At 51.3% G+C, this 11594-nt stretch overlaps 1 protein-coding gene across 1 annotated transcript; it reads left to right on the top strand.

Annotated features, from left to right (window-relative positions):
* Positions 1 to 3707: 3707 nt before the first annotated feature.
* On the top strand, positions 3708 to 11048 carry LOC109978214 (protein shisa-7; the record flags this gene model as incomplete). Its single annotated transcript, XM_029276184.2, is given in 4 exon segments — positions 3708 to 7411; positions 9587 to 9826; positions 9910 to 10026; positions 10912 to 11048. Coding segments are annotated over 4 exon segments (919 nt in total), but the record flags the coding sequence as incomplete, so codon positions are not given.
* Positions 11049 to 11594: the final 546 nt, after the last annotated feature.

Genomic DNA, 11594 nt, shown 5'->3' with positions numbered 1-11594 from the left:
TATTTGAGTACCAGGAACGTCTGCGCGCTCTGAACGGGTGTTTATTGTCAGCAGGTTTTTATTGTGAATTAAAAAAGGAGCTGCACTCGGTACGGATGAAAGTTGATAATTTTGTGTTTCTAGCAAAAAGAAAATATTAAGAAATAATTCAAACAGAACTCAGCTCCATGCCCCCTCGTCCGTCAAAACCCACAGGCTGCGTTTTCAGAGCGCAGCACCGCCGGACAGCTGTGAGTGTTTTAGGCGGATAGTTTCATTCTTTCTGCCTCTTTTTATATTTCACTTCAGTTTCAATCCAATGACAAACATGAGTTGATAAACGTCGGTGTTTGCTGATCCCCCTCCGTTTCTCATTCTGTATGAAAGTCTCAAACAGAAGGTCAGAAACCTCTGCAGCACGCTGTGGATACGGGGGGGGGGGGGGGCGGGGGTGGGATCTATAGGTCACTGTCGGGTTTCTGGCTGATGATGCTGGCATGGAGGCCGAGCAGCAGGTCTATAGGCACCGGGATGAATCCATACATGTGAGCAGGAAGACAAAATGGCCGAGCTCAGCAGGGAGAGAGAGAGAGAGAGACACCTGGGAAGAGGACGAGCTGCAGAAGAAGAGACCAAATGAAGGTCTTGATTTCCTCTTTTGTTTTTATCGTCTTGTAAGAAACGTTCCTTTAGGAGGTCCACGGGCGGGCAGGAAGTGTTATTTTCTCATGTTGTGTAATATCCTCGAACACATCACTGCTCTCTCTCACAGCACGTCTGACCCACTTCCACAAACTCTTCATTAAGAGCAACAAGCAGCAGCATCCTTTTAATAAACACCACCGTTAATGAAATGAAAATCCCATCTCTTGGTGTTATCTTTTAGCGTTAGCTCGTTGTGATAAAAAACAACAACAACAAACAGCAGCCAATGAGAGTGTCACAGAGATGTTTGGCCGGCCCTCGCTCTCCCCCTCACATCCTGTTTGAACAGGAGATGGTTTCAGATTGTTGGAAAAGACAAACACATTTTTGTTTTCTGCTGCAACTCCAAATATTTTCCACAAATTCTTCATTTGCAAGAGAATGCATTTTGTTCCTGTGTGGTACGAAGCATTCGATGGAGAGTCTTTCATTTGTTTATTCTCTGAAACCCAGGAGAGCAACGTCTGTGCACAAATGTGTTTAAATCTTCATTGGATTAATGCACTTCCTGCCTGGAGAGTCAGTGGAGGTTCAGCTGTTTGTCAGCGGGGGTTTTCTTAATTACGGACATGCGAGGGGAAGCGGGTCGGAAAAAAAGCCCCCCGAGGGTTTGAGATACGCTGATGTGAAGCCCGGCTGTCAGAGCAGCAGAGTGGACCGGGCTATTAAGGTTTACTGTGATTCAGGAAATATCCTCAACCCTGAACATCCTGTTCTCATAGCGTCCCCCTCCTCCTCCTCTGACTCCTCGCTCCTGCTTGATGATCGTTCTCTACCTCGCAGGGTTTTGATTTATTGTTCATGTCACATGTCGGCCTCTGATGTCTTCTTGTCTCTGGTGCTTCTGTTTGTATAAATGTGCTCCATTCTCTAACTTACATAAGTATGTTCTAAACACCCTTAATGTGCTCACCCTGACCTCCCTTTCATTCTCGTATCCACACACACACACACACACACACACACACACACACACACACACACACACACACACACACACACACACACACACACACACACACACACACACACACACACACACACTCACTCTGCCTCATTCTCTCGACTGTTTTCAGCCTGTATGTTAAAGAAGCATAAATAACATGAAATGTTTCCCTCCATATTCTGGTTTCACATCAGGTGACAATTTTCAGAGTTCAAACTCAGGCCTGTGCACCTCCCACCCCTCTGCACCTCCACCCTCTGCACCTCCACCCTCTGTACCTCCACCCTCTGCACCTCCACCCTCTGCACCTCCACCCTCTGTACCTCCATCCTCTGCACCTCCATCCTCTGTACCTCCATCCTCTGTACCTCCACCCTCTGCACCTCCACCCTCTGCACCTCCACCCTCTGTACCTCCATCCTCTGCACCTCCATCCTCTGCACCTCCACCCTCTGCACCTCCACCCTCTGTACCTCCATCCTCTGTACCTCCATCCTCTGTACTCCACCCTCTGTACCTCCACCCTCTGCACCTCCACCCTCTGTACCTCCATCCTCTGTACCTCCACCCTCTGCACCTCCACCCTCTGCACCTCCACCCTCTGTACCTCCATCCTCTGCACCCTCCACCCTCTGCACCTCCACCCTCTGCACCTCCACCCTCTGCACCTCCATCCTCTGCACCTCCACCCCTCTGCACCTCCACCCTCTGTACCCTCTGCACCTCCACCCTCTGCACCTCCACCCTCTGTACCTCCACCCTCTGTACCTCCTACCCTCTGCACCTCCATCCTCTGCACCTCCACCCTCTGTACCTCCACCCTCTGCACCTCCACCCTCTGCACCTCCACCCTCTGCACCTCCACCCTCTGCACCTCCATCCTCTGCACCTCCACCCTCTGCACCTCCACCCTCTGTACCCTCTGCACCTCCACCCTCTGCACCTCCACCCTCTGTACCTCCACCCTCTGTACCTCTACCCTCTGCACCTCCATCCTCTGCACCTCCACCCTCTGTACCTCCACCCTCTGTACCTCTACCCTCTGTACCTCCATCCTCTGTACCTCCACCCTCTGCACCTCCACCCTCTGCACCTCCACCCTCTGTACCTCTACCCTCTGTACCTCCATCCTCTGTACCTCCATCCTCTGCACCTCCACCCTCTGTACCTCCACCCTCTGTACCTCTACCCTCTGTACCTCCATCCTCTGTACCTCTACCCTCTGCACCTCCATCCTCTGCACCTCCACCCTCTGTACCTCCACCCTCTGTACCTCTACCCTCTGTACCTCCATCCTCTGTACCTCCATCCTCTGTACCTCCACCCTCTGCACCTCCACCCTCTGTACCTCCACCCTCTGCACCTCCACCCTCTGTACCTCCACCCTCTGTACCTCCATCCTCTGCACCTCTGCACCTCCATCCTCTGTACCTCCACCCTCTGTACCTCCACCCTCTGTACCTCCACCCTCTGCACCTCCACCCTCTGTACCTCCACCCTCTGTACCTCCATCCTCTGCACCTCCATCCTCTGTACCTCCATCCTCTGTACCTCCATCCTCTGCACCTCCATCCTCTGTACCTCCACCCTCTGCACCTCCACCCTCTGTACCTCCACCCTCTGCACCTCCATCCTCTGTACCTCCATCCTCTGTACCTCCATCCTCTGTACCTCCACCCTCTGTACCTCCATCCTCTGTACCTCCACCCTCTGTACCTCCATCCTCTGTACCTCCACCCTCTGTACCTCCATCCTCTGCACCTCCATCCTCTGTACCTCCACCCTCTGCACCTCAGTGCAGTCATAAAGACAAACTTTTTCAGTTGTGTGTAACTTAGAGGAACAGGCTTTCCTTTTGTCAGCAGCCGCTCGGCCTGCTGGGGTAAGACACAAAGCGTCCGAGAGGCGCGTCTGTTCACGTTCATATGGATCCACAAAGTCAGGGGAGGGGAATCCACAAAGTCAGGGAGGGGAATCCACATCGCCGAGCCTCACACCTCCTCGAGGAATTAAAAAACATCAGTACAGTCAAACGTCCTCAAAACGTTTCCTCCAGTCCAAATCGTTTATGTTGAGTCTAAGTGTTTAGGACGCCGCGTTCATATCGAGGTTAGGAGAGTTTTTAGCCCGACAGCGGCATGATGCTCTCATTCGCTGTCGCTTGCAGGCCTCATTCTGAAAACAGAACACACACACACACACACACACACACACACACACACACACACACACACACACACACACACATCTGTGGTCTCCCTGTTCTCCGTCCTTCTGTCAGATGAGTCCATATGGCAGCTGTCATGTCGCCTGCTCTCTTTTTTATCAGAGTCAGATCACGGCTGCTCTCGTCTCCGCTGTCAGCTGATGTTTTATATTTACAGTGTGACTCTGAATCTGTGTGTGTGTGTGTGTGTGTGTGTGTGTGTGTGTGTGTGTATTTATACTATACGTCCCCCTCAGTAAAGCAGAGTTTCAGGTCTAATTAAGCACTCGGGAAGCCGTGCATGAGCAGCTTCAGGCAAACAGTAAATCATATAAAAATACCCTCCTGAGCGGCGAGCTTCCTGTTCATCTTTTCTTTTGTCCTCGATGCTTCAAATCATCAGAACGATAACCTGGAGACGTCAGATATCTGGACGTTGGGCTTAGACTTTTCTCCTGCTGAAAATTGGAGGTTCAAACGTGCCGACGGGGGAGCAACTCATTGGCTGAAACAAACCGACATAAACAAACCCACTAAGTGGTTCGAGCTGCGTCCCAGAATTCTACTTCCTGTTTTCGCCTCCATTAACAGACACACCATGGCCTCCTATTGGTCTGCGGTAACAATCCAACCACTGTGAGATCTGTCTGCTTGGGGCTCACACAGCAGGCGGCTGTGGCTCAGTCGGTAGAGTCGGTCATCTCTCAACCAGAAGGTCTGGGGTTCAATCCCCAGCTCCTCCTCTGATTGGACCTTTGGCGACCTCAAGTTGCTCCCGCTGCTTTTGTCGGCGTGAAGACTCTACCATCAGGGGACCCCCGGCCCAGATCCGGGTACACCTGACCCCCAAAGCCCGGTCCATTTGATCAGTGTGAACATAAACGTACCGAACGCAGGTACGCAGAAAAACCCAAAACCCTTTTGCTGATGTAATAACAAACGTTTGTGTTCTCCTCTTGCAGCGTGGAAACGACATCTGAACCAACGGACGCCAACCCCGCCGCCAGAGAAAAACGGGAAGAAGCCGAGAGAAGGTGGACGGGTTCTTCCAACCACATGGAGCTCCTCAGGGGGATTTCCTCCGCTGCTCTCAAAGCTCCTCGCTGAACTTATTCCTCCCATCTTTTTACAACGTTTTTTTTTTTTTACTTCGTCGTTTGGGATCGAGGTCACGAGCGCCGGGCGCCAAACTGACTGAAAAAAAAGAAGCAAAAAAAAATCATCAGGAGAAGAGTTTATTCCTCCAACCCATGACGACCCCCCATGACGACCCCCCGCATGTCATTAAAGTCCGACTCGGCGTTCTGAAGAGGTATTTTTAGAAAAAGAACCGTTAAACGCCGAGTCCATCGCCGCCTTCTTCTTCTTCTTCTTCTTCTTCGCTCTTCAGTGTTTGCAAAGCTGCTCTAGAAGCTGAGAGAGCGTTTTCTCCCGGGGGACGACGATCAGTGCATTAAAGGTTCAAAGTGCTTTATAAACCTCCGGCTTGTTGCTAAGCAGTGGCAACTTGACTGACAGTCACTGCCAACGCCGCCGCTGCCACCGCCGCCGCTGCTTCCACTGTTTCTGCTGCTGCTGCTGCTATCTCACAGGACGTCTCAGTCTGCGCTGTCGACACTTTGCCTATCTTCTTCTTCTTCTTCCAGTCGCTCCTCGTCCTCTTCTGTTTCTTCCACACGTGGCTCCCCGTGACGCCACGCTGAACGCCGCCCCTCCCCCTTTATCACATCCCAGTGACCTCTTTAGCATTCTTCCTTTTTACTCAAAACATGCAATTTAAAACCTTTCACTGTTCGACCGTTTGAAAAGAACGAAGCCATACCGAACACCAGTCATACCGTTTACGTCTCCGCGCAACGAGCAAGTGACGGGGGCGAGTGACGGCGTGCTGTGAAGGCGAGCGCCCCGCGGGTCGTCCTGTTTTCCCCTCGGTGTTGACGGATGAATCCGGACATTTTCATGTCTGTTCTGTGGGCAGAAACTCGCTGCCCCGCTAGAACCGGGCCCAAGCCCTCCTTTGTTCTCTTCTGTTGGGCCAAGCTGAACTCCGAGCAGAGACACTCGCACAAGGGAATCGAACGCACATAGATCCGTCTTTTAAAAACAAAACAAAAAAAACCTGTTTCTGGTTACGCCGTTCTCTCGCTGTCGATCACTTTGTGAATGCCTTGCTCATTTTTCTTACCGATTTGATGCTGCTGAACGTTTGCCATAGCAACGTCTGAGTCCCGCGACTTCTGAGTTTTTGCAAAAACCAAAAGTTCAAGCATACCGACCTTTACCGACTTGTCCTCTAAACTGTGCAAAAGAAAGACAGAGCGTGCTGATTGGTTGGCGTGCGAGCGTGGCGTCGACGGAAACGCAGATTTCCTTCTCAGCTTGAGACCAAATTCAGACCGACTTCCTCTCGGATCGTTTTGCTGAACACAGCTGAGCTCACTGACCACGCGCTCCGAGGCCGACGGCTTTGATTTTTACCTTTCAAAATAAAATCTAAAGTTTGAGTTATATTCCACTACAGAAGTGCCAAACGTTTAAGAAACATTCGACGTCAGCTCATCTGAAGTTTACACGCAGCGCTCGATGTTTACAGATTTTTCCATCGCCGTTTTTCACACGTGAATTGTAACGTTCGTGCCATAAACGACCCCGTGGAACTCTTTAAGGCTTTTATTTTGGAGGGGTCATTATATAACGAGTTTACAGCTTTCTCACGTTCATGTTTACAGAAAATGTCAAATTTAAAAAACTGCCTCGCGTCAAGATTTTAAATTCATGGCCAACGGACTGTAAAGTGCAGACGCACCAAGTTTAAGTCTCGGCCGCCTGATTCTATATATTTATAAGCTTTTGACTTTTAATGACGTTGATTATCTGCGAACTTTCCAGGCGGTTTGCACGGCGCCTGAAACACTCTGACGGACCTCAGTGTTTACAGAAGCTGCTCAACGTGAGGGAAATGTTTACGATGAAACGCCAAACTCCTTCATCGGACTGAACACCAGGAGACGCCCGACGCGCCCGTGCAGGATTATTCCCTCAGCCCGGAGCGAAAACTTTTCATACTTTTTTATAATCCAGAAGCGGCCATCTTGGACGCCGATTGTTGACCGCGCTTCACGAGCTGCTCCTGAACTTTGTGATCAAACGATGAAACCTGCAGCTTCAAGAGGGATGTTTCTCCTCGCCCTCGCCCTCCTTCTTTTCCCATCATGCCTCGCTGTTTCCACTGTTACCATCTCCACGGTGCAGCGTGCTGCCATGGATGGCGATGCCAGGACTCTGAGCGGCGGCGGCGGTCGCTCGCCCGCAGCTGGTAAAAAAAGCACCGCCTTGTTCCTCCTGACCGGTTACAAACCTCCTCTGCCCCCGCTGCCTGCCGGGCCCAAGGTGGCGCCGAAAGCAGCCGAGGTGGAGGACGGAGATGATCGGCCGGTCGTGGCAGAGCTCCCTCCTAAGCCCCTCCCCCAGACCATGTTGCCAAGGAACATGACGGCCGACGCCCTGAAGCCCCCGCTCGGAGCGGCCCAGGTGGCGCCCCCTCCCAGACAGCTGGTGGATGTGGACGTTTGCAGGTAAGAAGAAAACACTTCCTGTTGTGGTTGGCGTGTTGTTGTAGTTTGAAATGGAAGTGAAGTGTCCAACATTTCGGGCGGCGTGCGTGCAATGTGTGATGGTGGCGGCAAGAGCAAATTGTTGACCGAACACAAAGTAATGTTCCTGGGCCGGTGGTCTTTGAAAACGGGGCCGCCAGTAAATCTGACTTAAAGTTGATATGTGGACGCACGGTGTGAAGGACGCCGACTTTTTAGATGAACAGTCAGGGATTAAAATTGCGTCCTATAGAGCGCCACAGGAAGGAGTCCTAAAACCAGGAAGTGAGTTAGCATGTTAGCGCCATGGGGTCTAACGTCTAAAAGTCAACGGGGATTTTGAATGTGTTTGTGGTTAGACTCCTGAAATAAGGTCTGTGGTTAACACAAGCTGAAGAGATGTTGGTGTTTTGTTAGACCACATAAACTACGTTAGGTAATACCTCCACTTGTGAAGTTTGAAGTTTTTACTCGTCTTTAAAAAGGCGGTTGCTAACAAGAGGCTAAATGTGACTACAGTGGTTGTCGGGGTCATTAAAGGTCATCACGCCGGACACAGAGGGCGGGAACTCTCTCACTAGTCGGAGATGTCTCCTGTAGGTTTAATCTTTAGGTTAAGGTGAATATTATGTTAGTAAACTATTTATTAAGCTACGTGGATTAGTTTATCAGAGATCGTCTGAAGCGTAACGCTAGTGATGTCACAATCATCCCACCGTGGTGTAGTTAGCTTTAGCATAACGTTAGCTTTTTACTTCTGTCGGCCGCATTAACTCTTCAAACATCATAAAAATGGCGTTCATCTGTGAAGATTATCCTGCTGAACAAAACGCCTACGCTTCAGAAACGTGTGTTTAACACAGAGATTATTTATTAATGATCCAAAATCCAATGAAAACATCCCAGAGGAGAATTCTCATTAGACCCCATGGAGATGATACTTCCTGGTTGGCCTACAAAAATACGTCACATGGTTTGTTCTCTATAGACGGACGGTGATTCTGAATGTTTGGACTCTAAAAGCAAATCAAGCAGGTTGATAAAAAATAATCAGAAAACAGAAACTCTGAACCTCGGGTGTGTTGTATTAAAGCGAGCTTTGCAGGCGTTGGATTTCCTCCTCGCCTCCTTCACGGCGCAATTTTTTATCTCCATCTGTGAAATGCGTTGATCACAGTGGACGCCATAAAAGCGAGGCGTATCATGATTTCTTTCTCCTCCTGCAGCTCTGATCTCCATCTCACTGGAGATTACATGTTGCCCTGAGAGGCGTCTTGCTGTTGCTAGGAAACGTAATCAGCTCTGAACTGGTTGTGAGCCGGCGAGCTGCAGCAACGTGCAGGCGGTGAGAAGCTGCCCGGCCAGTACAGCCGTGATAAGATTCAAAGAGTTTGACCTCAGGCTGATATAAATGTGAAGGCGTTAATATCTATAACTAGTCATATTTCCTGACATATCGGCGATTCTTAACCTTAAATATTAACGAGGACGTCAGCTGTGATCTGATGGCGACTAACAGCTGATTAAATCTGGTGTCTCTCCAGATGTTCAGCATCCAGTCTGTAGTTTCTTATTAAGGTGGAAGTTGAGAACATTTCCTCCAGAGCAGATCCCTCAAAATAACTCTCAAATAAAATATATTAAAGCATCAATATGTAACTCTGCCTCCTAGTGTTTAAAATGGGTACTGCAGTCTAAATTCTAAACATCATAGAGAGCTGTCTCCCCCCCCCCTCACTCAGGTCACCATGTGGTGGACTCTGAAGCTTCAGTGTTTATCCAGCTCTGCATGGGTCTGTAAACCTTTCTGTGTTCTAACCTCTCTCCATTTTTCAAAAGCATCTCCAATATTGATCCTAGTTTGAGCACGTTTCTGCTCGTGGAGCTTATTAGAAACATGCAGAGGCTTTTTAGGTCGGGTACAATCACTTCTATCTGAACCACTTCTCTTGACCGCTTCCATCGCTGCAACACCTGTTGACCTGATAACTGCTCTCATATCTGACAAACAGAGGGGCGTCCAAAACGGCCGTGTGGGGGCGTGTCTTAAAAGCGCCTACCTTCTCTGGTCCAAACTGAGGTCCTGTGACAAATGGCCGCCCCACTAAACACTTGACTGTTGATGTGTTTCTTTGCCGTGACCTTTGCCCTCCTCAGGGGTTACTATGACGTCATGGGTCACTTTGACACGACCTTCAACTGCTCCAAAGGCAGCTACATCTACTGCTGCGGCACCTGCCACTACCGCTTCTGCTGCGAGCACCAGAGGAGCCGGCTGGACCAGGAGGCGTGCAACAACTACATCTCCCCCGTCTGGGCCGACCCGCTGGTCCCCCCCACCGTGGCCGTGACCAAGCCCGACCCGGACCTGGAGATGCTGCAGCAGCAGAACAGCAGGTCTGGTGTTAACACTTATTATAAACAAAATGGCCGACTACAGTAGATAAATGTGTAATTCATCGTGTGCTCCCTGTGAACAGCACGGCCTACGTGATCGGAGGAGTCATCTCCTTCACGCTCGTCGTGGCCGTTGGCGTCCGCATCGCCTTCAGCAAGGTGGCTCGCCGACCCCGAAACAGAGACGTCAACATGCCCAGGTGAGAGCACGGTTAACACGTCAGTCAAACAGCAGGGGGCGCTGTCAGGGTGACCACATTCTTAATGAGGGGAAACGCCCCCTGAAGGCTCCGCCTCCACTTCATCGATGTAATAGAATGTAGAGCGGAGGTCGAGTCCACACGCAGGCGGTGTTTTTGTTTTTGTGATGTCACAACATGAATCACAAACTCCGTCTAACATTTTTATCTTCCTCTCTCCTCTCCTTCCTTCCTCTCCTCCCTCCTGCTCTCCTCCTTCCTTCCTCTCCTCCCTCCTCTCTCTCCTCCTTCCTTCCTCTCCTCCCTCCTCTCTCCTCTCCTTCCTTCCTCTCCTCCCTCCTGCTCTCCTCCTTCCTTCCTCTCCTCCCTCCTCTCTCTCCTCCTTCCTTCCTCTCCTCCCTCCTCCCTCCTGCTCTCCCCCATGTCTCCTTCCTTCCTCTCCTCCCTCCTCTCTCTCCTCCTTCCTTTCTCTCCTCCCTCCTGCTCTCCTCCTTCCTTCCTCTCCTCCCTCCTCTCTCTCCTCCTTCCTTTCTCTCCTCCCTCCTCTCTCTCCTCCTTCCTTCCTCCCCCCCCTTCCTCCTGCTCTCCCCCATGTCTCCTCCCTTCTGCTCTCCTCCTTCCTTCCTCTCCTCCCTCCTACTCTCCTCCTTCCTTCCTCTCCTCCCTCCTCTCTCTCCTCCTTCCTTTCTCTCCTCTCTCCTCTCTCTCCTCCTTCCTTCCTCTCCTCCCTCCTGCTCTCCCCCATGTCTCCTCCCTTCTGCTCTCCTCCTTCCTTCCTCTCCTCCCTCTTACTCTCCTCCTTCCTTCCTCTCCTCCCTCCTCTCTCTCCTCCTTCCTTCCTCCTCCTTCCTTCCTCCTCCTTCCTGTCCTCCCCCCCCCCCTCAGATCACTAGTGGACATCTTGCGTCACCAGTCGAGCCCGGTGCAGCAGGGAGAGAGGAACAACATGACCAGCACCACCTCAGACGGACGACCGTCCAAGAACCTTTACACGCCCATCCTGCAGAGCAAAGACAACCGCAGTAAGTGACCACGCCCCCGACAGACACGCCTTTAAGAACAACGCCGTCCTGCAGAGCAAAGACAACCGCAGTAAGTGACCACGCCCCCGACAGACACGCCTTTAAGAACAACGCCGTCCTGCAGAGCAAAGACAACCGCAGTAAGTGACCACGCCCCCGACAGACACGCCTTTAAGAACAACGCCGTCCTGCAGAGCAAAGACAACCGCAGTAAGTGACCACGCCCCCGACAGACACGCCTTTAAGAACAACGCCGTCCTGCAGAGCAAAGACAACCGCAGTAAGTGACCACGCCCCCGACAGACACGCCTTTAAGAACAACGCCGTCCTGCAGAGCAAAGACAACCGCAGTAAGTGACCACGCCCCCGACAGACACGCCTTTAAGAACAACGCCGTCCTGCAGAGCAAAGACAACGCAGTAAGTGACCACGCCCCCGACAGACACGCCTTTAAGAACAACGCCGTCCTGCAGAGCAAAGACAACCGCAGTAAGTGACCACGCCCCCGACAGACACGACGCCGCCACGTCGAGGTGCGGCACGTTT

Source organism: Labrus bergylta, unplaced genomic scaffold (assembly GCF_963930695.1).
Source record: "Labrus bergylta unplaced genomic scaffold, fLabBer1.1 SCAFFOLD_241, whole genome shotgun sequence".
In the NCBI taxonomy this organism is placed as follows: Eukaryota; Metazoa; Chordata; class Actinopteri; order Labriformes; family Labridae; genus Labrus; species Labrus bergylta.
The sequence above is the reverse complement of the archived record's forward strand: the minus strand, read 5'-3'. Positions and strand labels throughout refer to the sequence as shown.